The sequence below is a fragment of the Piliocolobus tephrosceles genome, chromosome 4 (assembly GCF_002776525.5).
Source record: "Piliocolobus tephrosceles isolate RC106 chromosome 4, ASM277652v3, whole genome shotgun sequence".
Lineage (NCBI taxonomy): Eukaryota > Metazoa > Chordata > Mammalia > Primates > Cercopithecidae > Piliocolobus > Piliocolobus tephrosceles.
In genome coordinates, this window is record NC_045437.1 from 154,266,551 (window position 1) to 154,293,883 (window position 27,333).

Genomic DNA, 27,333 nt, shown 5'->3' on the forward strand with positions numbered 1-27,333 from the left:
CTAGAAATGTGTGCGCGCTGTGGTCTGGGTGTGCAAGTGTGCGAAGGATACGTGTCGTGTGAGCGAGAGGTTAGCGGATGTGCGTGTGCGCGCGTGGCTCCGGGTGTGCGCCGTTGCGATAGCGGGTCCTTTCCCTGGGCGGGCGACGGGCGGGCTGGGAAGGTCTCCTCCCCTCACCACATTGAGAAATCTCAGTGAGTCACCGAGTGGTTCTGCATATTAATGAGCTCACTCGCTGCGAGGGCAGGAGCGGATTTAAAAGAGGCCAGGGCGGGCGGAGGGAGGCTGTGGAGAGAGCGCAGAGACAAGCGCAGAGCGCAGCGCACCGCGACAGACAGCCGTGGGCATCCACCGACGGCGCAGCCGGAGCCAGCCGAGCCGGAAGGCGCGCCCCGGGCAGAGAAAGCCGAGCAGAGCCGGGTGGCGTCTCCGGGCCGCCGCTCCGACGGGCCAGCGCCCTCCCCATGTCCCTGCTCCCGCGCCGCGCCCCTCGGGTCAGCATGAGGCTCCTGGCGGCCGCGCTGCTCCTGCTGCTGCTGGCGCTGTACACCGCGCGCGTGGACGGTGAGTGCGGGGAGCTCCCCTTGTCGCCGTCTCGTCTTGTCCTGGGGAACACAAGCGCCAATTTCTAGGCATCCTAGGATCCCGCGGGGGGTGGTCTGGGTGGGCACCAAGGTGGTCGAGGGGTAGGAGACTCCCTCGCAACTAAGCAGTTGCCCCGCGCTCGCTCGCAGGGTCCAAATGCAAGTGCTCCCGGAAGGGACCCAAGATCCGCTACAGCGACGTGAAGAAGCTGGAAATGAAGCCAAAGTACCCGCACTGCGAGGAGAAGATGGTTATGTGAGTTCTCGCTCCTCACCTTGAGGGGGTGCGCACTGCTGTCAACCCGATGCCAGGGCACAGCCTGGGCCTGGGTCTGGCTAACAAATATTTCTCTCTGACTTTGTCAAAGCCCTGGAAAAGCCTTTGTAATTGCCCAGCGAGTCCTTAGGACGCTGGTGAGACACTCTAGAAGACAGTCGGGAAAGGGGGTCACTGTCCCGCTCCTCCGGAACAGAGCCTCCCAAGTTCAGCCTTGCTAAGATTCAAATGAGTAGTCTCCCTGTTTGTACCATGGGCCACCCACTCTGCTAGGGCCATCAAGGGTTAAAGGGATTCCTTGTGCCAACTCAGAAAACCTGGATTGAAATCACTTAAAGCACACTCACACCCAAACTGTGAGGCGTGCTGCCTTCCTGTCACTGGACAGAGGATTAATGCAAACACTATCTTAAATCCTGACTCTCCTTCAGAGCCTTGTTCCAGTCAGAGGCCAGTGGACCGCAAGTTTTTGGCTCCTAGAGATTTCATTTTGAGAACGCTCCAGGCGCTTCCCTCACCGGCTGTACTCCCTGTGGGTCGAGATACGGAATGCTCTCTTGGGGTTAATGTGCCACATGGCTGGAGCCCTGCTTGGTGGGGATGTGGGGAATGTTGGAAAAACTGGGGCAGAGTGAGAGAACACTTAGTTTCTTGCTCCTCCGCCTTCCCAATTAACCACTTGAGGCCAGCACCTCTGCTTCCTCATCAATACGCTCTTGGCCAGGAAGGGAGCCCTTGGCAAAGCGGCTACCAAATATTTGCCACAGACCATTGGCCCCTCTTCCCCTCCCCCAGAAACAGGACGCACTTTATTCTCAGTCTGGGCAAGTGCCTTCCACCGGCTGGCCCCCACCAGCCCAAAAGCCTTCCACAGTGTCTGTGAAAGCAGGGCACACCCCCACCCAGCACCCCACATCCCCTGCCTAGGGGCTACACAGTCAGGCTGAAATTAGGGGAATTCAGAAATCCACTGGACCTGAGCTGACCCCACTGCCTTCCTTCACAGGCACCTAAATTAACACCCTTGTCCTTACCCCTTGCCTTGCAGACCAAATTCAAAGAAAACACCCAAAAATCCTTTTGGATGGGGGCCAAGTGTCAAATGAGCTGGGAAAGGAGCTCCAAGCTCCTCAAGGGTTCCAGTTTGCGGGCTAAGAATGACAGGGGGAATTCCAAGTTAAATCTCACTTGTCTAAGAGCTGAAAACCACTCTATATACCAAGCAAGTTTCTGAGACCTTACAGGGGAAGAAAGCAGAGTAAAGGATGCAGTGATACCTAAAAAGAACACAGCCCGCAGTAAATACGCTTGCCCTTTTCCTGGGTAAACTTTTGTACATATGGAGGAAAACTATAGCTAGGCAAGTGCGAGAAAGGCTTTATGGAGCCTTGTGGAAACTTGCAGGGGCCTCAGGAGATCAGCACACAATCCAATCGCCCTCTACTAAACCTCCACCCCACCCCCCCACCTCCCCCACCGCGCCCCCAGCCTCCCACCTCATCCCTGAGGGCTGGGGGCTCCTCTCCCTCTCCACGATCCTAAAACTCTCCAAATCAGATGAGGCACCAGCACTTTTGCAAAGCAGGTTTTCAGCCACAAAGGCTGAACAAAAGCAAATTTTCCAGCTCACCCTGAGTCACCCAGAAATCTCTGCTGAGGCTGGGGGTGGGGGCCAGGCAGGGGCAGGGGGGAAAGGTCCGCTTTGCAAGTGGGAGTCTTTGCACCCAGAAGAATCCAGGAGAGTCTGAATTCTAGAAAGAGCCATTTGTGTCATAGGTCCATGGAGCTCTCACCAAAACCCTTACACAGCCTCCCCACCCCACCCCCAGAACTGTGGAGGAGAGGGTCACAGGACTCAGAATTTCTGATAGTTGCTGGAGTCACAAATCCCCATGTCTGCACTCCACAACCGATTTTCATAATCCCAGTATTATGACGTGGCATTTGAGCACTGTAGTGAGAGGGCTGAGTGTCTCTTCTGCTCTCCCTGACCTTCAGGATTTGGGATGCACAGCCTGCACGCTGACCTAACTGAGACAGGGTTTGTATCAGGCATTGCCACGTCCTTTCCTTCAGAATGCAAAGGCAGCCTTGTAGGCAGAAAGAGAAAAGCATTTGCTAAATTCCTGCAGGGTGACTGGGCACAGTGGGGGAGAGAGACAACCAGAGTTCACTCTGAAGCCTGGCCCGTGCTCAAGGCTAGAGGAATGACCCGGGTCACAGAGGAGTCCAGTCAAGGCAGGCACCATCACCTGGCATCAGCAGGAAGACCCGCCCCTGCCCCAAGGAGCTTAGGCCCTAGTGGGGACCCCAGAAACCCAGAGCACGGAGAAGGGAAGAAAACAGGTTGCCCAGGAACATTATGCCCCCATTCTGGTGGCAAGATCCGATTTTCTTTCCCCATCAATTGGGAGACTGAAGTCATGGGAATCCTGTCCCTTCCAGAACTTAGCCCATATAAGCCCTGACATTTTCCATTTGGTAACAGTGGGGAACTAGCTGACCTCTGTCCCTCTCTTCTCACTCTTTCCACTCTCACTTCCAGTCTCCCTTCTTTGCCCTCCAAGCCCATTCCAGAATCCCAGTCTACCATCATAGCTTGCATGGCTGTGACTCCTCAAGAAGTGGCATCCTCACCTCTCGCCTTACACTTTTCCAAATACCCTAGGTGGTCCCTTATTCCCTCCAACTCCTGTCATGCCTGTGGCCCAGCCCCGGCTTAGAGAGGCTCAGAAGTTCTGAGCAGCAGGCTTGCCTCGCCCTCCAGGCCAGAGCCCCCACAGCAAGGCTACTCTTTCCTTTTGGCCACTTCATCTTCCATGACCAATGACTACTAACAGTAACTATTAATTGTGCATCTACCAGGTTCTGAGCACTTTGTCAAGATTGTATCTTTTAATCATCCCAATAACCCTGTGAGATAGTCTTATTATTGTGCCCATTTTACAGATGGCCAAACTGGATTCAGAGAGCTTACCCAAGGTCCCACAACCAAACTTGAGATTCAGTCCCAGGCCCCTACAGTCTGCACAACACCTGCTTCTCTACCAATGGCTAGGCTTCTGCTGGGTGTTGGGACATTGGTTGATAGAGGCCTGAGATCTTCAGGCTGTGCAGAAGAGAGGTCTTACTCTTCTGCTTAGGGGTGAGATACCTGGCACCTCACACAAGGCCAACAAGACTTTGCCTCTGGATCAGGAGATGCCCAGCCCTGGGACAATCTATGGTGGGTCAGAGGGAACTGGGGTTGAGGAGACGGAAACCAGAGTGTCTGTGGGGCATGTCTGAGCCTTACCATGAGCTCCTCAAATCCAAGGACAGAGGTGTTGGCATGTGCACCTTGCTGGCATTAGCTTTCTCCACCTCCTGATCCCAGGCTCAGAGGGGCTGGAAGAGTCCTCTGACCTTTGTTCCCCAAAAGAGGCCTGAGCCCTGGAGACAACACACTGCATGAGGTTGGGGGTGGGAGAGACCATCCCAGACTCTCAGGACTCCCAGGGGAAAAGTGAGGGAGGGTTAGGCCCTAATATGGAGTCAGAGAATAAGGGGACAACCAGAACCTTCCAAAGAGCCAGCCTGGGAGTGAGCACATAACTAGGCTCCCTTGAGAGGAGGCAGGAAGCCACAGTCTCCCAGGATCCCGACTTAGCGCAGGGCCACTCACAGGCCACAGGAGAGGCAACATGTTATTCAGCCTCCTCAACCCTCCACCTCAACCTGCTCCGTTTCAGCATCACCACCAAGAGCGTGTCCAGGTACCGAGGTCAGGAGCACTGCCTGCACCCGAAGCTGCAGAGCACCAAACGCTTCATCAAGTGGTACAACGCCTGGAACGAGAAGCGCAGGTACGCGCTGCCTCTGCTCACCTTCCTTCCCGCCAGCCCCAGCTGTGGCTCTCAGGATGGGAAGGGACCCCCCGCCACCAGGTCATCTAGCCCCATCTAATTTGTGAACACCCACCACAACATCCACAGCAAACAGATACTCAGGCATTGCCTACATACCCCCAGGGACGAGGAACTCACCACTTAACAAAGCTAGCTATGCATCTCTTGTCCATTTGCAAGCATGGCAGGTTTGTCATTTTGTAAACTAAAGTCTGTCTCACTCTAGTATTTACATTATAATCTTAATTCCTCTTTTTATTTAAGTTACACAAGTTGTTAAATGGCAGGGTGAGCACTGGCATAGCTGCCAGGGGAGCTCTGAGTATTCAGTGGGGTGAAATGTGACCAATTAGGAGACAGTGTATGTTGGCTATAAAACTGTGCTATAAAACCATGAGGTGCTGAGGATGATCTTTGCCAGAAACATGTTTTCTTCTCCAAGGTGCCCCACTCCCTCTGCTGCCCAGAAACCTGATAAACTCCTTCCTTTGCAGGTGCTGGAAGGCACCACGGGTTTGGCTCTTTAAAATCAGAGCCACTGTTAACCCAGGCAGGCAGCAATGCCTGGCAGCTGCCAGGCAGATGCTGCACCAGCACCCTGAACCAGCCCTGTACTTACTGGGCACTGTTTCCTCATAATCAGAAGGTGACCTCCCAGCTCTGATCTCTTGGGGTCTTATGTCTGTCCTTGGAGGAGGAATCCAGTTCCTAGCTCCCCTGTACCATGTGAAGGTAGCCTGTCCTGCCTCACTCCTCAAATATGCAGAGTTTATTTCCACCTTTGCCTGCATAGTATGATCAGGAAGCACACACACACGCACGCACGCATGCACGCACGCATGCACCATGCAGGTGACTTCCCCAGGAGCTTGTGTCAGCACCCTCTGCTGCAGAGGGGGAAATCAAGGCTAAATGGGAGAGAGGGGTGACTTGCCTGGGAGCACAGGGCAAAGCCAGGATAGCAAATCAGGCCTCCTGGTGCTACTCCACGAGCTGCCCTCACAGGGTGGAAGGCGCAGCCACAGTGGGTGCCTGCATTGCCCTCCCATCACCTGGCCCAGCCATGCCACACCAAGCTCAGCCCCGTGACCAGCTCTCCAAGAGCTGACACTCAGGCTCAACCCCTGTATCTGAGCCTTTTTTGCTGCCTCCGAAACAGCCTCATCTGCAGTTGCTTGAAATAGAAAGTGATGAGAGCAAGAAATTATTTTCTATAAATCTGATGGGAAGGAAGCCCTCTTTCTGGTCAAGCCAGGCAGCTCATGTGGCAAAGGCCAGAACTGCCCAGTCCACTCTCTGTCACCCTCCAGGCCCTGTGTCATCAAAACTGGCAGAAGGCTAATCCCATGGGCAGGTTATGGAAGAGGCTAAGGACATTTTGATCTGACTGCTGGGGGATACTCAAACCTTTAACTCACCTTGCTCCTCCCCTCTACCTGAGCCGCAACCTGGAAAAGCAGGCACCCACAGGTCTAAACATGGCCCCCAAAAGAGGCCTGAGCCCTGAAAATTCCAATAATAAAAGCAACGAGAGCCTCTCAGCTACCAGGCCTTCTCTCACTTTGCTATAAAATTAGTTCACCCTTCTTTCTTGGAGTGTTAAGGTCCCTGCCCTCCCCACCTCCCTCCCCTGAAAAAAGTTGAAAATATCTTAATGAATGTAGAACAGTAATAAAGGAAGTGTTTGAAGTCCTCTTTGTACAGAGAGAGAGAGAGAGAGAGAATGCCAAAGCTAGGTTGGAGAAAGGAGAAGATTATACAGTGGGCTCAGGCCCATGGGTGCCACACAGAGGAGCTCTGTGCACTTCAGAGACCAGAGCTTCCAGGGAGCTTCCAGCCACCACAGGAAGCGCCGAGTCAGGCATTTTATTTCAATGCATAATTTGGTGGTCTTACTCAGAAATCAAGAACAAGACAGAGAAGTGGTAGGCTAAGTGTAAAGTATGGCCCCAGGGCAGCCATGGGGCAGAACTAGAAGAAAGCAAAATATCTAACTGGGGACAGCTTGAGGGGTGAGGGGAAGGTGGGGTTGGGAACCAGTAGGGATGAGGCCATGCAGCCAGGAGCAGGGACTGAGGGGCACAGGCCTCCTGCACCATTTCCCCACCCCACCAACCACCTCTTCTATCTCTAGGAAGCAGTGTCTAGAGCTAACATTCTTCTGGAATACATGCATTCTTTGGGCAAAATGCAAAGAAATATATAAGCCGAAGTCAAGGGAGAGAATGCCTCCCACCCTTGCTATTTTCTCTAAATAGAGAGGCCGAGTACAGACGCGGAAAGAAACAAGGAGGTGCGGGAGCAGCCCGCCATGCTAGAGAGACTGCATTCCTGCCACTAACAGTCAGTGGCCACAGGGCAAATCTTAAGTCTGTGGTGCCTCAGTTTCCTCATATGCAAAGCTGGTTTGCTCCATAGGCCTCTGAGGACAAAATGAGATTGCAGAGGTGAGATTGCAGACGGTTAGAAAGGACAAAGCCACACTGGTGTGAGTTTTCATGGTCCCTGGGACCACATCCTCACAAGGGTCCCTCCCACTCCTCCCTGGGGGTTCCTGTAGTCCTAAGACAGGGGCAGTGCCTGCAGACCAGATGCAAATGAAGCCACTTAGCCAGCAGCTTGTGAACTGCCTGCCTCATGTCCTGAGCCACTTACACATGTGTTTTTTCTCCCTAGGGTCTACGAAGAATAGAGTGAAAAATCTCTGACGGGAAAACTCCAGACCAGTTGGGAGACTTGTGCAAAGGACTTTGCAGATTTAAAAAAAAAAAAAAAGCCTTTCTTTCTCACAGGCATAAGACACAAGTTATATATTGTTATGAAGCACTTTTTACCAACGGTCAGTTTTTACATTTTATAGCTGCGTGCGAAAGGCTTCCAGATGTGAGACCCATCTCTCTTGTGCTCCAGACTTCATCACAGGCTGCTTTTTATCGAAAAGGGGAAAACTCATGCCTTTCCTTTTTAAGAAATGCTTTTTTGTATTTGTCCATATGTCACTATACATCTGAGCTTTATAAGCGCCCGGGAGGAACAATGAGCTTGGTGGACACATTTCATTGCAGTGTTGCTCCATTCCTAGCTTGGGAAGCTTCCGCTCAGAGGTCCTGGCGCCTCGGCACAGCTGCCATGGGCTCTCCTGGGCTTATGGCCGGTCACAGCCTCAGTGTGACTCTGCAGTGGCCCCTGTAGCCGGGCAAGCAGGAGCAGGTCTCTCTGCATCTGTTCTTTGAGGAACTCAAGTTTGGTTGCCAGAAAAATGTGCTTCATTCCCCCCTGGTTAATTTTTACACACCCTAGGAAACATTTCCAAGATCCTGTGATGGCGAGACAAATGATCCTTAAAGAAGGTGTGGGGTCTTTCCCAACCTGAGAGTTTCTGAAAGGTTCACAGGTTCAATATTTAATGCTTCAGAAGCATGTGAGGTTCCCAACACTGTCAGCAAAAACCTTAGGAGAAAACTTAAAAATATATGAATACATGCACAATACACAGCTACAGACCCACATTCTGTTGACAAGGGAAAACCTTCAAAGCATGTTTCTCTCCCTCACCACAACGGAACATGCAGTACTAAAGCAATATATTTGTGATTCCCCATGTAATTCTTCAGTGTTAAACAGTGCAGTCCTCCTTCAAAAGCTAAGATGACCATGCGCCTTTCCTCTGTACATATACCCTTAAGAACGCCCCCTCCACACACTGCCCCCCAGTATACGCCGCATTGTACTGCTGTGTTATATGCTACGTACGTGTCAGAAACCATTAGCATTGCATGCAGGTTTCATATTCTTTCTAAGATGGAAAGTAATAAAATATATTTGAAATGTACCAAAATTCTAGACTGCTGCCTTTTTTCTATTTAATTAAGCTAGGATGACAATAAAATGTTTACCATGTCCTGAAAAAAATAAGGACAAATATGCTGGGAAAGAAAACTGGTATTTCCCAAATACCTGTCAACACCATCACCTCTGTGGAATGTGTGGAGCTGTCATTACAGTTGGGAAGCCAATAAGCCAGGCCTTGAGGCTAAGGCTCCTTCCCCGACGATTCCTACCCCTGCAGCAGGTTTATCAGAGTGGGTAGGTTGGAGCCCAGGAAACTAGAGGGTCATGATTCCAGCCTCCTCCATGCAAGACCACACTGAGCCTCAGCACCAGAGGGCAGCAAAGAGCCTGGATGCCTCAGCCAAGGGCTCTGCCAGTTCCCTGGGGCTGCCTGAGGACGGCGACAATGGAGGACTAGTGTAATTATTGCCTCCTGTGAGCCAGACCCTGTGTGGAGAGCCTTACATGCCCTATCTCTTTGAATCCTAGTAATGACCACAACGGGGGTGGTCCTACGGAAGCTCCATTTTACAGATGAGAACACCAAGGCTCAGTGAGGTATCACATCACTCATATTCTCCCATTTAGAGAAGATAGTAGATGGGGCCAATCAAGATGCCCTGGGGTCCAGGGCCCCAAGACGCCAGGGGGACTCGAGGAGGTGGGAAATGCCTACCTAGGAGGCTGTGGGACTCTGGAGCTGGGCATATGGGAGCCACACCTGGGAGATACTGGAGCTGTTCCTGCTCCTGCCAGGTGGACAGGTGGACTGTAGGGCACACCTCATGGTGCTTCTAGGGACTGCATGAGGTAAGCCCATGTAAAGCACTTAGCAGGATACCAGGGCGTGGTGAGCATGTGGTAATGGAAGACCTTTTTTTTTTTTTTTTTTTTTCTGAGACAGGGTCTCACTCTGTCACCCAGGCTGGAGTGCAGTGGCACAATCATGGTTCACTGCAGCCTCGAACTCCTGACCTTAAGGGATCCTACTGCCTCAGGCTCCCAAGTAGCTGGGACTACAGGCATATACCACCATGCCTGGCAAGACGGGATCTCCCTATGTTGCCCAGACCAGTCTGAAACTCCTGGACTCAAGTGATCCTCCTTCCACCTCAATCTCCCAAAGTGCTGGGATTACAGGCCTGAGCCACCATGCCCAGCCAGAAGCTGTTTTAATAAGCACAACACCAGGCCAGCTACTTTGCACTTTGTACCAGCTACCCACTGCGCTGCATCTCACTGTATCCGAAAGTCAACCAGGCCCTGAAACAGGCCTCTCTGCCCTCACTGGGTTCTCCACACCCAGAAGGACTGCTCATGGGGACTTGCCTCCACCCTGCCTGCTACACTAGCAACTGTGAGCCAGTCACCCATGTCCCCTTCACCTTCCCGGACAGCGCCCTGACACGCTGCTTCTGCACACACTTACAAGGACACCCAGCAAGTACCCTGTCCCAGCATGTCCCTGGCAAGGTGCTACCGCAAACGCTTTTATCACCATCTTATTTCCTCCTGGCGGCTCCAAATTACACCACATGTATTCCCGAGGAAGCTGAAGATCAGAGAGGTTGAGAAAGTTGCCCAAAGCCACAAAGCTACCACTCATCACACCCTCCAATGGCTGGGCCTGGCAGCCTTTCTGCTGAGGGGTGGAGGAGGGGCAGGCTGAGGCCACAGTGAGCTGGAGACCATGAATGCCCTGGGGCAGCCCTGCCTTTCCCTTCGTTACAGAGAGAGAAGGTAGACTGGACAGGGAAACCCCGAGACCAACAGACAGAACACAGTGCGGGAGGCCCAGAAGACAGTGCATACCAGGGCAGGGCAGAGCAGAGGCCGGGCCTCTTTCTGGGAGCCCCGAACCCTTCCCGGCCTCAGAGCAGCACCAGTGGAGCCTCAGGAGCGAAGGGTAGTGTACAAAGCTGGTTGAAGAGCCCCGGCTGCCAGGAGCAAAAGCCGCTCCCAGACAGCACGGGCCATGGGGTGCCGCTTGTAAACAAGCCATACACACTCCCTGTCCTTGCTGGGGCTCTCCTTGTCCTGCCTGTGGCTCTAGTGCTAGGCCACCCTCCTCTAACTCTGCTGGCCCGGATGGTCCCTCCCTTCTCTGACGTCCCAAGTCACGGATTGGATCATTAATAACAGTAACAGTGTCACCTCACACCGGTCCAGCCACTGATCCAGGCACTCACTCAAGCACTGGCCCCACATGCTCTATCTGCACTCCCACAATGCGCTTTGTGACCGGTGCCCAGACAAGTGAAGCACTTTGCTTAGGAGAGCAGAGGAAGTCCCGGAAGTCAAGCCTCAGCTGGTCAAAGCGCAGAAAGGGTGGAGAGTCTGCGTGTAAATGTCTCCGTTCCCCACAGAGATGGGGTCCCGGGAGAACAGAGGCTGGGCTATGCTTCCAGGGAGAGCTTGGGCCCTTTCCTCCAGCAGACAGGGATTAGCCTGACCACTAAGAATAGATTCTGAGCCCAAACACCTCAGCAAACACCAAATGAGGACCCACAGGCGCCTGGAACTGTGCGAGGTTGCAGAGAAGAATCTTCTTTCCCGGGGTTACAGACCTGTTTCCTGTAGCTCTTCTCCTCTGGGCCTCCCAGTGTCCCTATGAGGTGTCCACCTGCCAGCTTCCAGGAAAGAGAGTAATCCTAGTGCAGCAAAGCGAGGCCAGGTGGCCTTTCAGGGTGGGCTCTGCACTGGTGGCTCTCATGGGCTTCCCTTGGTAAGAGTGAGCTTCTCCTCTGCACACAGGGCAGACCCGGCCCACATATAGGCCCCACCTCCTCTGGAGCCACTGCTTCCTCACAGTTAGGCTTGTTTTGGATCCAAACGCCATTGCCCCTGACTTCCCACAGGCTCGTCCTGAGCAGGCCCTGGTGCTGCAGTGGGCTGACACCAGCATGGCCATGTTCTCAGAGAGCTCCAGCCCAGCGCTGTAACTCAGCTCCTCCATCTCACCTGACCACTCTCAGATCTCCTCCACTCAGAGCTTCTCCTGGTCACCCTGGACTGACTACATAATTTGCAAGGCTAGGTGAAAGAAAAAAAAAAAAGATGCAGGCCCCCTATTCAAAAATTATTAAGAATTCTAGACGGCAATAGGAGGGCATTAAACCAAGCATGGGGCCCTTACCAGATGTGCTCTGTGCAACTCACATGTCGCAAGCCCATGGGGCCCAACCCTGCCTCCAGTATCAACTCTAATACCCAAATGGGTGACTCATTTTGGTACTGAATTATTACATAATTTGCACTACAATTTAACAGTTTGATTTTAACCTGAACATCTAAGAAGAAGCCCTTCCTAGAAACCAGGAGCTGTGTCATATGCTGCTTTGTAAAGACCTCCCAGAATCTATGAGAGCACTTACGAGGTACTCAGACACAGCTGAATTAATACTAGGATCATAGGGAGATACCTGAGAGCACGCTTTCTTCACGCATTCCTGAGCTACTGCTATGTGCAAAACTCTGTGCTGGGCACCATGGGGAACAGAGGTATGATTGGCTGTGCTCCTTTACCCTCAAGGACAGAGTTCAACCATTCATTCACCTAGCTACTGTTGCATGATTAAACATCTGCTCTGCGCTGGATGCTGGAGATGGCCCCTCCAGAAACTCAGTCTACAGGAAGGCAAAGAAGCTGCCTGAAATTGCTGTTGGTCTGACTGCCAGACGGACTCACGGCAGGCTCTGGGGCAGCCCCAAAGGGGCGGGTGCCTCACCCAGGCTCAGAGGAGGAGACCCCTGATCAAGACCTCTATCAGTCCTGGGAAGGCTCATGGCAGATTGCAAGTCATTATCAGGCAAGAAAAAAAAAAAAAAAAAAGGTGCTGATTCCATCCTGGCTCTCACATGGCCCATCACTGCCATGCTCGTATGCAATGAGATGGACTAACTGCAGCAGAGCACCACGGGCAGAGAAGTAGAGAACGCTGGGGGATTTAGAGGAGGCCCGGGAGCATCAGCCATGCCCCAGATGCATGTCCACAGAGCTCAGCCCCAGCCTCAGTCCCCACTCCCCTCTCGCCCAGCTCCCTTCTCTCCTGCCTGTCCTGCAAGGACACCGTGATGGGGGCCTCCGGAACCTCAAAGGCAAAGAAGCCCACACAACTTTTCCTGCTCAACCTCCCACACAAAGAAGACACCGTGCTGCTTTTAGAGCCCCTGGGGTGTTTTCTTCTCCTTCTGTTTTTGAAAAGTTACATGGATATTCTTGGAGGTCTTCAAGAAAACACTAAAACCCTAAGCTATTTTCTTGCTTTCAAAGTATAACATTTCCCAGCCTCCACCACGCAAGTCCGCGCTGAGCCTCACCACCAGAGGGCAGCCGAGAGTCCGGGTGTCTCAGCCAAGGGCTCTCCAAGTTCCCTGAGGCTTTGTGAGGACGGCGACAAGGACAAGTGTAATTATTACCTACTGTGAACCAGACCCTGTGTGGAGGGCCTTACATACCCTATCTCATTGAATCCTGGTAGCGACCACAACGGGGGTGTTCTATTGAAGCTCCGTTTCACAGATGAGGAAACCAAGGCTCAGTAAGGTGAACACATCACTCATTCACACCGCTAGCAGGTGAAAGAGACAGAATTCAAACCCACATGTGTCTGGCTCGAAGGAGACTGTCTGCTCTCCGAAGTAGGCAGTGTCTTACAGTTCCTGTCCACCCCAGCCCACAGGTTGCTCCACTGTGCTCTCCTGCTCCGGCTCGGGGCTGACCCCGTTTATCAAATGGAGATTAATCATCCAGTTAACCTGGGCCACACGAACAACCAGCCTCAGCCAGGTTTGTTTTGCTGGTGTCTAGTTCTGTCTCCTACAGACAGACGCCTGCAGAAATCACATGCTATTCTAGGGCATCTCCCCCTGATCCAGAAAGGGAGCTCCGGAGCTGTGAAACGGCTGCTCCAGCTCCCATTTGGTAGACACAAATTCCACTTGAGTAGAGCAACAGTTTCCCCCAACACCAAATACACTAAAGAAGCAAAATGACTATGATGTTGTCAAGTTCAACTCAACGTTTTGGTCAGAAGCAAAATGATCTTCTGTTCGGTAAAAAATCAATTCAAAGCTGGATTTCAAATAATCTGCCTCACTTCACAATGAGGACAGAGTTGATATTCCGGGATGAGTGGTAGGCATGTCTAATTAGATGCAGATGAGACTCTGATCTAATATTCAAAGTTATTCCCCCAGAGCAACGGGATGGTGAAGCAACAAGCTCTTTCTTTCAACCCATTGTTACTTAAAGGCAGCCCTCACGCAAGAATCATTTCTAAATCACAAAGGCTTTTTTCCCCTGAAATAATGGCCTGCAAAGATAGACTGGAGTTAAGTATTCACATTGGTACAGCCAAAAAAAAATTTCATAAGCCAAGAAAATTACGAGACAAAGCATATCCTTCAATTCATTTATAGCTACTAGGGTACCCATCCTGCTGATTCCACATATTTTGAGGGGAGCAAAGTTTAACCAACACAATAGCAACAACTGCACTTTCTCACCAAACTCCACTATTAGTCCTGTTTTTCAGATGAAGAACTTAAGGTTTAGAGAAGCTAAATTGTCCTGGGCAGTGTTAAAAGTTTTGGACGCTCCTAGGCTGGATGACCATATATTCTGGTTGGCCTGAGATAGTCCTGGTTTATGATAATTGACCCAATGCAATTACGAAGAATGTTCCCTTTCACTCTCAAAAGATTCTGAGTATGGCTGATATACTGTAAATCACCCCACTGACAGGGCCTAGCAGAAAAGTATATACGACGTCGAAGGAATGATCAGTCAACCTCTCCCCTTGCATCACCAACTCCTAAGTGAGTTTGGGCCCTTTAGAAGTTATGCTAACTCTTTAACACCATAGAGTACCCTACAATCCCCTGTTCCAGCCTGGCCTGCCTTCCCTGCTAGACAAAGGGTGGATCTGATGTTGTCAGATTGTTCGCTGGGAGGCACCAGGTATTTTGGAGACTCATCTGTTCAATGAAGAACTACATGAAAAACACTGTCCTCTCTCCATATGTCTGCCCATATGAGATTCCCCAGACAATTTAAGCATCAGGTTCTGGTTTCAAGAAAACAAAAGTTAGCCAGGCAGCTGCACTTCCAAGAGGACTAAGGCAAACCTTTCCTTGACAATGTGGTTGGCGTGTGCTTTAAGTGAGGGATTAGCTACTTCAGACGAGTGGTAATGGGATATGGGCTTTCGACATCCTATTCCAATTCAACGAGGCTGCGGAAGGCTGAAGCACACTGAGAAGGCTGGGGGATCCTTCCAGACCCACAGGCGCAGCAGCTCCCTCCCCAAGTTTCAGTCAAGTCTGCAGTGTTAGCTCACCAGAAGGCTGCTCACTTGCTCCCTTTCTTGAGCCTGAAGGAGCTGGGGGGGAAGAGAGGGAGGGCAGAGACCTAAGATGCAGGCCAAGGGGTCCCTGCTGGTGTAACAGCCTCTCTGAGCCACCTGGAGTCAGACAGCTCTCGGGTGGCTCCTGAACCCTTCAGGTTTACCACCTCAATTTTCCTCTCTGTGTTTAGCCCAGGGCCAGAGCATTATTCCTGGGGCTTTAGGAAATGTCCAGCTGCCACTGTCTTTCCTGGATGCCCACCCACTCCAGATGCTAGGGGTTTTCTGCACTTCCCTGGAAACCTATTCTAATGGCTTTTCATGGGAACAGATACACAAAGGGACCCAGACCCCCAGCCCAATGTCCACCCCCAGGTGTCTGCAGAGCTGTCCTCAACCATCTCCTTCAAAGTCTAGGGGCCCGTGGGCAAAATAATTTCTCCCAGTCCCATCTTTACAACTATAGTGAGTATTAAATGAGCCAAATGTCTCAACACAGAAAGGAGGCTGTAAATAAATGGTAGTTGTGTGTTATTACTATTACTATTATTATTATCATCTGCCTTTAAAATGTCCAAGCGAAACTTTAGTTTTATATCCTATAAAACCTGGATTAACCTACCTAGAATAACTTTACTTTTTTTTTTTTTTTTTTTTTTTTTTTTCCTGAGAAAAAGTCTTGCTCTGTCGCCCAGGCTGGGAGGCAATGGTGCAGTCTCAGCTCACTGCAACCTTGGACTCTCGGGTTCAAGTGATTCTCCTGCCTCAGCCTCCCAGGTAGCTGGGATTACAGGTGCATGCCTACCACACCTGGCTAATTTTTGTATTTTTAGTTGAGATGGAGTTTCGCCATGATGGCCAGGCTGGTCTTGAATTCCTGACCTCAAGCGATCCACCCACCTCGGCCTCCCAAAGTACAGGCTTGAGCCACTGTGCCCGGCCAACATTACATTTACAAGGCATAAAAAAGGCCGAACTTGAGGCACATATCTACCAAGAGAGGAGTCTGAAACCTTCTGTGACCCTGGCAAACTTCCATGCCTGTTTCATCACCTGCAAAATAAGAATAATAATAGTGCTTAATTTCAAAGAATTTTTGAGACACTAAATGAGACCACTCAAATAGAATATGCAGCACTTTGTGCAGCATATAATAAGCACACAGTGAATAATAGTTAATAATGATAAATTTATGTTCCTCAAAAAATGTATTTAACAATCCAAAAATCTTAAACCTGGGGGAAGAAATACCTTAGAATCTAGTCCCACCTTGTATCCACTGGAAAATTTTCTTTGAAGCTGTAAATTTTTTAACTGCTTTTGAACTCTGGGCCCCCTTGTAAAGCTGATGAATGCTATGATTCCTTTTCCCTGAAAAAAAAAAGAATGCCCAGTATATTTTACAAACCATTTCAGGAGATTCTTGGACTTCCCTGATGTCATCTTTATGGTTCCTTGGACCCTGTGTGAGTAATTCCTGCCTCAGACAATCCCAGGTAGGGCATGCAGAGGTGGCTTGAATATTTCCAGTAACAGGAGCCTCACGGCTCAAAGAGCAGCTCACTCTATGATTGGAAAAGTACACATGCTAAAAAGTGTTAGGACTACATCAGGACACTAAAAGATGCTTCCTGAGTTCCATTTCCAGAGCTACACAGAGGTAGCACAATGCCTATTCCAGGTACCAGCCCTTGACATATTCAGAAGGCAGAGGCCATGCTGGGACATACCTGACCTTCTCCCAGACTAACCCTGTTGTCTTCTCAGCCATTCTAGGTGATGGCTTCCAGGCCCCTGTCTTCTAGGTCACCCTCTCAAACCACCTGCTGTGTGTCTGTGGCTCATTTTCTTTGTCCTGGACATAGTTCTTTTATTAACCCCATCTAAGTCTGCTAATGTTCTCAGTCACCCAGTCACATCCATTAAGCAAGCATTTAATAGGTCTCCAAGACCTCATCACACAAGAGCAGAGTTTCATGTCACACATATCTCCACTCCAATCTTACACTGGGGCAATTGATCCTTTGAAGCTAGCCTTACCACTTTACATATGCCCCAATTAATCTTACCGGTTTTTTTTTCCTGTCTTTGGGAAGTATTTGGAATTCACATTCTATCACTCAGTGTTCTGAAAATGTTTGCAAATCCCTTGGAGGATAAGGAGATCAATGAAACTTGTGCATCTCCCTGGGTTAAGCTTGGGACAAGGTGCCTTACACAAGTTCTCATTCAATCTTCGCATCAACCTGATGACATCTATACTACCATCCTTGTCTTATACATAAGAAAACTGAGTCTGATGGAGATTCAATCACTTGCATAAAGCTAACCAGCTACCAGATAGTTATGCCAGGATTTCAACCCAGGCCTGCCTGAGCCTCACTATTTTACCACACCTCAGCATTACCACATTAAACCGCATTTTTACAGATATGTGTGCTTCTCCAACTAGGTTGTAGCATCCCTAACAACAGTGAATAGATTTTGCATCAGAATCCCCAGCCCCTGTGAGTCCCTAGCACAGAGTAGGTATTTTACAACTGCTGGGAGGAGGGAGAACAAGGAAAGTGGTCACTTGGGGCTAGCGAACTGGGAGGATGCTTCTTGGAACTGAGCCCTGATGTACAGGTTCTTCTTTTAGAGCATATATGCGACTCTGTGAATCATTAGGAAATGTTATCATCCACACATGACCAGAAGGTTCTGGGACCCCCCACCCAGGACATGCCAGCCCTAAAATTGTGACATTCATTCACTCGAGTCATTGGAAAGCTGACCTGAAGGGTGGTCCTGCGTCCCTCCCACACCTGAGTACATCTCTGAGCCTAGCAGGTAGACTCTCCCCACGGTGCCCCCCACTTCCCCACCCCACAGCAGCCTTCCTCAGTGCAGGCGGCTGTGTGGTGGGAGGGAGAAGGTTCGGGAAGCCTTTGACTTGAGATTTCTCAAAAGCTCTTGAAGGGGCACTGAAATTCCTAACTCACTCTCTTTCAAACAGATTCTTGAGTGAACTCATAGAACTTGGATACTGAGGAATCGGCCTAAGGAGAAGAGGCTTACTATGAGATGACCAAACACCACCACTGGTTTCCAACGACCATCTGGGTGCTAAACAGAGTTCTTCTGTCCACACAGCACCGCTCTTCTGTGCACACACCTCTCATGGCGTCCAACCGCGATTATGGCCTGTTCCTTTTCCAACAGTCTGCAAGGCTAAATTTAATTCTGCGGAAAACCGTTAATCAGCAGCTCCACTGAACACATCTCTGTGGATTAACACAAAGAGCAGGGAAAGGCAGTCCGGGCCCAGCTCACATTGAGGCGAAAGATCGAAAGCGCCATCTTGTGGTGCCTTTGCAACTTGCGTGCCGCTTGGAGCCTGCGGTGGGTGCCCTGCGGAGCGGAAGGCAAGGTGGAACAGAGGGGCTTCCCCTTTTAACCCAGTTATTGATCATAAAAACCAAAGTAGAATGCTTCCTCGTTGCAAAATCTAACCCTCGGAACTAACAAAGAAACTATAATGTATCGGATAAGAGCACAGCTCCAGAATCAGAAAGAGCTGCTTAGGTCAGAATCCTGGCTTGGCCACTTACAAACCACGCACAACTTTGGTCAAAGTCTCGCTTGGAGACTCAGTTTCTCTAGTACTTAAATGAGGATAATAACTGGGCCTATCTCGTAGGGTAGTTAGAAGGACTAAACCTAATCATGCACATAAATGCTTAGCACAGTCCCTGACTGCCTACAGTCCCTTAGAACTCACATTACTATATTTCTCAGTTTTATGACACCACTGATGGTAAGAAGCAGCATCAATTTAATATAAGACAGAGGTAGGCGTGGGGCTGCGGAGGGCTGGTAATCCACTACCTACGATACACGCATTTATTAGAAGGCATATTTTGATTTCAGAGATGTTAAAATAGGAAAGGGAGAAAGATCATTTTCGATCTTGGATCTTGCTGCACCGTGAGAGCAACTGAGTCACGTGGGCTGCCCTGCATTGAATCTGAGAACACAACACACCACCCTCAAAGCTGGCACTCCTCTCGAAGGCAGAAAATACAGTCAACAGTCACCTCCTTAGGTGCCCTAGGGAAGGATTTCGCCCATTCCTGCTACCCTCTGATTGGGCACGCACCCCTGGGAGGGAGTGACGGAGCCCCAGGAATCCACAGCTTCCCTTATTTCCCCACAATTGGGTAGCTGGGTAATTGGTAGCTGCTGATAATTACAGGTGGGTAAAAAAGTAGCCACAGGGCAGAGATCAGGAGGGGCCTGAAGACTAGGAAAATACAAAAATGAAAGAAGGGACAGCAGCTCTTGCCTTGCGCCAGGCACAGTGCACAGGAAGGATTAGGGATTTTCCAACATTTCCAGGAAGACATTTGGAATGCCACTTGGTAACACTCCTCCCATTTCAAAAGCTACAGGGCTATAGGGCTACCATGCGCAGGTAAAATGCCTTTATATTAATCAGATTTACTTAACCCTAGTAGGTATGACTATTGTGGCTGTCCTCAAAACTAACAGTTAATGAAACTTACTCCATGCCAGGCAGAGTGACAAGCACATTGTTTTATGTAACCTGCACAACCAGCCTGGGAAGTAGGCACTGCTGTAATCTCCGTTTCACAGAACAGGACGTTGACGTCCAGAGAAGCTGGGTAACTCACCCTCCTCTTCATCCAGCATGCCTCTCTTCCCCGTGAAGCCCAAGGGAGCTGTAAATCACGATTCCATGCCTTCTGATGCTAGCCATAGGACTTGGGTGCACATGACCCAGGTTGGCCAATCAGAGCCCAGGATCCTTCCCCCAGCCCATTGATTGGCTCAGATATGGACACCTGACCCAAGAAAGCCAATCAGAGACTTCACAAGATTTACTAGGTGGAAGCTGGAAAAAGAGGGCCCTTTTCTCTTTGGGTCCCCAAGCTTAAAGACTTTGACTCAGAGAACCAAAAGTTTGTGTTGAGGTCCTGTGAAGAAAACCTGCCCGAGACCAAAGCCAACACACAGAAGGAATCAGAGCAGAGAAATGGAGTGACGGGATTAAGACCGCATGGGTTAGCCCCTGGATCTCGCTTTGCCTCGTACAGCCCTTCTCAGTTTATAGGAGCCAACTTATTCTGCTTTTGACTAAGTTAGAGTCAAACCCCTCCCTCTAATAAATAAAGGCAAAAAAGAAAAGATGTATAAAGCCCCACTGCAAAAAATAAATAACTTTATAATTACATCAACTTTATCATTAACAAGGCTTTAAAAAACAAGTAACTATGAATAACAGCCCCCACTGGATTCAAAATTGAAATAATCACATAATGTAACTAGGTTTAAAGCCATGGATTTGAACCTAATAGAGTAAAATAAAAAGCTAGCATGGAAGAAGGATCTCCATTAAGAGTGATTGCTGAGCATAACAGAACCCTTTCTGGGTGTTTTGTGTTATCAAATATCTCTCTGCAGCAACTCTTTCCAGCGTGGTATTATAGAAATATCTTCAGGAATTGCTGAATAAGTCATTTAAGTGAACAATCCCATTTCTAGGAGCCTATCCTAAGGGAAGAATTTCAGTGGAAGAAACTGATATCTGCATGGAGATGTTCACTGAAGCGTCATTTACCACAGGTAAAAATAAATAAATAAAAATAAAAGGAAACTGAATACTCAAAGGTCGGGATACAATTATGTATATTATATACACAATTTTACTAAGTATATACAGCTAGTGAAACTATTCATGTGAAAACTATAGAAATATTTATTCCAATATTTGTTGAACACCAATAATAATTTGCTGAGTTTTGATTATGGGCTGTTTTACATGCTTTCTGACATTTAATCCTGGAATCATTTAAATGTTAGGTAGTTTTTTTTACAATCCTTTTTTAGAAGAGTAATCTAGGGCTTAGAGAAATTTATAACTTTTTGGTGAAAGTGGCAGACAAACGATTTGAACCTAGTAGTGTTAGTGCAAAGTCTAGACACATGCCCACTCTGCTGCACACCACAAACCAGGTGAGCTGCTGAGAGAACCTCCTGAGTTACGCATATAGGCAGTGCATGGCTTTTGTGGGAGCTGCTTTGTCTGTTCAGATGTCTTTTCTGGCTCACGTTCTAGGGGGAGGCAGAGGAAGGGGGTTTTATTCAGCATCTACCAGGGGCAAGGTCCTGTGCTAGGTACTTGGTTTCCACTGTCTAATTTTTCCTTTGCAGTGATCCCTAGCGGGGAGATGTCACAATTCCTTTCCATTTCTAAGGAAGATCGAGAAGTTTGCTCAAGGTCAGGGGCACCAGTCCCTTATTCACATGTGTAACCAGCAGATGAACAGGGGAAAACATGGAGACCTGTTCAGTCAGAGCAGAGTATAGGGAGCTGGGAATGGTCTGGGGTAGTGGGCAGAGGCGGAGCTTTGAAAGATGGGCAGAAGGATATCTGCACTATAAATCAAGGGTGGGTGCAATGGAGAGAACAACTATATTATATAAATGGCTACCGTTATTGCCTTCATACTCTATGCCAACAGTATCCACGATTATCTCACCTCATTCTAATAATGGACCTCCAATCCAGGCGTTATTATTCCATTTTACAGATTAGGACACCCAACAAGTCAGTGACACACCAGGCTACAAAGCTAAGTAAAGCTCCATCCTCTCTCCACCGCAGCAGGCAGCCTCCCCAGCACCCAGCAAGCGCCGCCCCTGGAGGGTTGAGTCTGTGGTGCGGGTCTGAGCACTGGGAATGGAGGGGGCTGGGATAGTGTACCCCATGTGGCTCCTGGGGTCCCAAGATTCCAAACAGCAGCAGCACAGCTGGTGAGAGACAGTAGCCTAGCGCCCCTCTAATTGTCCCTCTTTATGGTGTTCAGTTAAGGACTCAGAAGAAACCAATCTTTGTATCTTTTCATGGTTAAAATTCTACATAGAACCGAAACCTGAAAGCAGCCACCAAGCCAGTCTTTGTTGGGTTTCTAGGCAGTAAGGACGCTGCATCTCAACACTTAGCACTCTGACAGAAAGGGACTCGGTGATTCAAAGGGGAACTCAACAAGAGCCTTTTTCTCCCAAGTCCTGGCAATTTCCGACTCATTTTTAATCCCCGGAAAAAACGTTGGATCAATTTTCTCCTCCACATCGCAAGGTTGTTCCTTCGAGTTCAGAAACTGTTGGCAGAAGATTTTCATGAGTAATTGAGCAGTTCCCATTTTCTACCCCATTCTAGTAGAATCAGCCTGTTTTTTAGAACACCAAAACGTTGATTTTTTAAGAAATTCAATACACTCAGAAAGTTTTTTTAAATTCAAGTGCCTGGAAATCAAAGAAATTGATGCATTGTAGTTTCACAAACAAGCCTCCACTGCAGTCTTCAAAAATAAGGTGAAAGGCAATGATATGGTTTGGCTGTGTACCCACCCGAATTTCATCTTGAATTGTAGTTCTCATAATCCTCACGTGTTGTGAGAGGGACCTGGTGGGAGGTAATCAAATCATGGGGGGCGGATTTTTCCCTTGCTGTTCTCGTGATAGTGGGTAAGTCTCATGAGATCTGATGGTTTTATAAATGGCCGTTCCCCTGCACACCCTCTCTTGCCTGCTGCCATATAAGATGTGCCTTTGATCCTTCTTCACCTTCCTCCATGATTGTGAGGCCTCCCTAGCCATGTGGAACCATGAGTCCATTAAACCTCTTTTTCTTTATAAATTACCCAGTCTCAGGTATGTCTTTATTAGCAGCTTGAGAAGAGACTAATACAGGCAGGTTTCTGAAGAAGCCACTCAGTGGAAGTGATTTTAATATACTTGTCCTAAAAGAGCATATTTATCCCAAAAGTCCATTCTCCAGATATGCTCTCCCAGATAGGAAAGGCAGTGTTTCCAGCTCAATGAAGAATAAGGAGCTTCTAAAAGCAAAGACCTCTTGCCTTCTCTGGGCCTGGAATTCCTTTCTGGGCCAGTCATCATCATGTCATCATCATCATCATCAAAACTATCATTTCTAGAGTTGCTAAAATATGCCAGGCCCAGTCTGAAATATGTGACATTTAATGAAGTCCTCCAACTTTCCAGATAATAGGAATGCTTGTCCCTATTTTGCAGATGAGGAACCTAAAGCTCTGAGGCGCTGAAGAACCACATAGCTAACAGATGCCAAAGTGAGGAGTCAAGCCAAAGCTGCCAGGCTCCAGATGAATTCTCTTTGCCTCAACATCCTGCACCCCTAGTCTTCTCCAAAGCATGGGCTCAGCTAATGAGAAGAACCATGAGTCTGTAGGTCAGACTGATGTTGAGGTAGGAAATGTTCCTCCTCCTCTTCAAGAAGCTTTCAGTTGACCCACCCAGATGGGCTGCTCCCAAATAAATGTCCTCTGACCAATTTCCCCAGATAAAATGGAACTCCAGGCTCTATTCTTTATTATTCCAGTCACCTACTGATTGCACACAAAAACCCAGCAAGGGAATCCTGAGATCTAAAGGTAGTGTTGGTCCAGGCATTCTGTAGGATAGTTAGACACAATGTATTATCATTTCAAATGCCCATGTATAGCATCCTACAAAATACCTGACCAGTACTTCTCAAAACTGTCACAGTCATCAAAAACAGAGAGAAAGTCAGAAACTTCGACAGCCAAGAGGAACCTGAGGAGACATGATGACTAAACACAATGTGGTTCCAGGATGGGATCCTAGAACAGAAAAGTGACATTAGTGACAACTAAAGAAATGGGAATAACCATGGAGTTTGGTTAATAATAGCATTGTAGCTGGGCATGGTGGCTCACACCTATAATCCCAGCACTTTGGGAGGCCAAGGTGGGCAGATCACCTGAGGTCAGGAGTTTGAGACCAGCCTGACCAACATGGAGAAACCCTGTCTCTACTAAAAATACAAAAATTAGCTAGGCATGGTGACAGGTGCCTGTAATCTCAGCTACGTGGGAGGCTGAGGCACGAGAATCGCTTGAACCCAGGAGGCAGGGTTTGCAGTGAGCCGAGATCACGCAACTGCACTCCAACCTGGGTGACAGAGCGAGACTCCACTTCCAAAATAATAATAATAATAATAATAATTTCTCAGTGTTGATTCATTAATTGTAACAAATGTGGAATGCTAAAGCAGAATGTTAATAAGGCCAGGCGCAGTGGCTCATGCCTGTAATCCCAGCACTTTGGGAGGCTCAACTGAGGTCATGAGTTTGAAACCAGCCTGGCCAACATAGTGAAACCTCTACTAAAAATACAACAATTATCTGGGTGTGGTGGCGAGCACCTGTAATCCAGCTACTCAGGAGGCTGAGGCAGGAGAATTGCTTGAACCCAGGAGGCAGTGGTTGCAGTGAGCCGAGATCACGCCGTTGCACTCCAGTCTAGGTGACAAAGTGAGACTCTGTCTCAAAATAAATAAATTAAAAATTAAAAAAGCACCCACAGTTCTATGCACATTCCAGCATATATATTTCTGGAGGAGCCCCCAAGTAACTGGTTGCCTCCAGGGAAAAGAGCTGAAGTCAGCAGAGGGAGACTTTCTTTCTTTTCTGGAACTCCTGGGCTCAAGCAATCCTCCGACCTTGGCCTCCCAAAGTGCTGGGGTTACAGGCATGAGCCACTGCACTTGGCCTGACTTTCTTTTAATTATACTTATTTTCATATGTCTGATTTTTATTCCTATGCTTATACTGCTTTTTTAATAGGAAGCAGGTCTTTTTTAATAGCAATAATTTTCTTTCTTTACATATTTAGAGTATCTGCTAAGTACAGAGTTCTCCATTTGGCAGGATACAATAACTGCCATATTTACATTACTTCAGGGAGCACCATTTGCCAAAAAAAAAAAAGCCTCGTGGAATCATGCAATACAGCAATCCATTGAGGAAAATACCAAAGCCATCTCAACACAAAAAGAAACTCACACTAGGAGAAATTGTAGACTTGGGAGCTGGACACTGCCCCAGATGGGCTCTCAGAATGAGGCACCCACTTCAAGCTTCAGTTTACAGAAGGAAGGAAGGACAGAAGGAAAAAAGGAAACCCCTGCTAACTTGGCAGAGCAGAAGGGGTCTGATTTGAGTGTCAAGGAGAGGAGATTTCTCTTTAAGGCAGAGATTCTACAATCCCCATCAAGGAACAGGGACCAGGGAGGGTGGTGAGCTGCCCTCTGGGCAATTTCTTTCCAAGTCTTTTGCACCCACCTCCCAACCCTCCCCCTCTGGAAAAAGGCTTCCAGGAATGAAGAGGAGCCCTTGGGAGGCAGGCATTGAGCTCCACCTCGTGGCTGTTCAAACAGCTCCCTGGAAGTGGCAAATGATTTCCAGAGTGAATGCCGGGCTTGGAAACACTCCAAATAAAGACGTTACCTGTAAGTTCATGGGACACCTTCACTTCCTCCCCCTCACTGCTTTTCAGTGCTGTGCCTGATGAGGAAGTTTAGCCCAAGTCCCATCTGGGATCATAGCTGCATATCAGCTTCTAGAAGCTCCCCAGCAGCTGGGCCCGCTGGTTGGGAGACAGCCAGCCCGTCAATGGCCCTCAGACAACAGCCACACCCATCCGCTGAGGTCCTCAAGAGGACAAAATGCCAAAGCAAAATATCACAACATCTCTGGTCTACATGAAATAAATAAATGATTTGAACTCCTGCAAAACTAATGAGATTTTGCCGTAGGATCTCTGAGATTCTGTCAGGCTCTTAAAAAATATTAATTCATAATAGAATATGGTGTGGTCTAGAAACAGAGATCAATTCAAAGATGTATGACACCTGGCTTCTCTCCAGCCTGCTATTTTTATTTATTTATTTATTTATACACTAACTCCCTGGAGATAATGTTAAAGTTTCAATTGCAGCACATCCCTGGTGCATCTCCTATCCTCCCTTTGTGAACTGCTTACTGAGTAATCAGCAGGACACTTGCACAGATGCAGAGCTCCAGCTCATTCCCACGAGATGTGTTAGCAAACTCATTTGGGAGGCCAAGGGGAGACAGGCTGGCCGAGATCAGTTGAGCTAGAGGACCTGGCCTCTGCATCTGCCATCATAGAACCAGGGATGCCTCTTACAAAGGCAAGGCTGGAGAGGGCCCTGTCCACCCACCTTCTGGTGACTCAGATAAAGACACCGAGGTCCCAAAGGGGCAAAGTCACAGCCTAGAACCCCTTCCCTCCCCAGTCTAATACTGTCTCCACGGAGCTACACTGTCCCTAGCTAAGCTCACAGGGAGGTCATTCTTACTATAACAGAAAGAAGGGGAGGCCACACTCACTGGAATATCACTGGACCCCATTCTCTGAGAAGTGTCATAAGCTTTCCAAACTGTTCAACACCAAGGCTGTAGAGACCAAATTCTGGAAGGCCTCCAGCAGGTCACCTTGCCCAACCCTCTCATTTCACAAATGGATAAACACAGCCTAGTTATGAGAGCTGGGGATCAGGGGCAATAGCCCAGGAGGCTCCGCCCATCATGCCCTATGTCATGACAGGAAGCTGAGTTCCATGGAAACTGAGGCATGGTCCCAACCCCATTCTCTGCACCCCAAGTGCAGTGCCATAGCTGCTCATATGGACAGACTGGGCTAGGCCTGAGACAGTGGCAGATGATAGGCAGAAGATCAAGGGACTTACCAACTATACTGTGACCTCTCCCCCTGTAAAACAAGCAGCAAAACCACCTCTTTGGAATTGAGGTGGAGAGAAAATGACTGTGTTGTTGCTTTTTCAATACACCTTGGAGACTTTTCCTTATTAACACATAAAGAGCCTGCTCATTTTTTACAGTTACACAGCATTCCTTTATATGGATGTAACATACTTTATTCTACCACCCCTCTACTGATGGACACATGGGCCATTCCCAACTTTTACATTTCAAATAACACTGCAGCAAATAGCTTGTATGTACATCATTTCACAGGTGTGCAGAAATACCATTTTGCTTTTCCACCTCCTTGCTTGCTTAGCTCTTGCCTCTTTGATGGAACCTCTCTAAGCTTCGCAGGTCAATCCAGATCCCTCACTTCTTCCACACTCCTTCAGTTTATTTTCACAGATCTTCAGGCACCCACGAGAAAGGACAGAAATGGGCGGCCCAGGCTCCAACTCATACTTCTTGGTTCTGCACAGCAGAGCTGTGCTTCCAAGTTCTCCTGCATTCCCCTCACCTCTCATCCTACTCCTCTTCCCACAGTCTTACACATACAGCCCAGTGATGTGGGCCCTGCACCCAATTTAATAAACCCTTCGTGGGTGACGGATCAGTGGAAGTTGTGCGACCATACCCTTTTCAACCAACAGGTGGCATTGCTCTCCACCTCTGGACAGCTAAGGCCGCTAGCTCTACTGGATGCCGCCTCTAGAGAGAGCAAACTCCTGAGGGTGGGGTGTGGCTTCAATGATGATTTTGTTGGTGTGC

At 48.9% G+C, this 27,333-nt stretch overlaps 1 protein-coding gene across 1 annotated transcript; it reads left to right on the forward strand.

Annotated features, from left to right (window-relative positions):
• Positions 1-241: 241 nt before the first annotated feature.
• CXCL14 (C-X-C motif chemokine ligand 14) lies at positions 242-7,507 on the forward strand. The gene is made up of 4 exons (XM_023195745.1): positions 242-564; positions 735-840; positions 4,593-4,706; positions 7,425-7,507. Exons 1-4 carry the CDS (start codon positions 465-467, stop codon positions 7,438-7,440), a joined length of 336 nt encoding a protein of 111 aa, XP_023051513.1. The 5' UTR covers positions 242-464; the 3' UTR covers positions 7,441-7,507.
• Positions 7,508-27,333: the final 19,826 nt, after the last annotated feature.

What these genes read in the sequence shown, in the direction of transcription:
- CXCL14 (XM_023195745.1), top strand. Translation starts at nt 465, where the DNA reads ATGTCCCTGCTCCCGCGCCGCGCCCCTCGGGTCAGCATGAGGCTCCTG. An exon ending in GTACACCGCGCGCGTGGACG is followed by an intron (nt 565 to 734) that starts GTGAGTGCGGGG and finishes GCTCGCTCGCAG; the next exon opens with GGTCCAAATGCAAGTGCTCC. An exon ending in TGCGAGGAGAAGATGGTTAT is followed by an intron (nt 841 to 4,592) that starts GTGAGTTCTCGC and finishes GCTCCGTTTCAG; the next exon opens with CATCACCACCAAGAGCGTGT.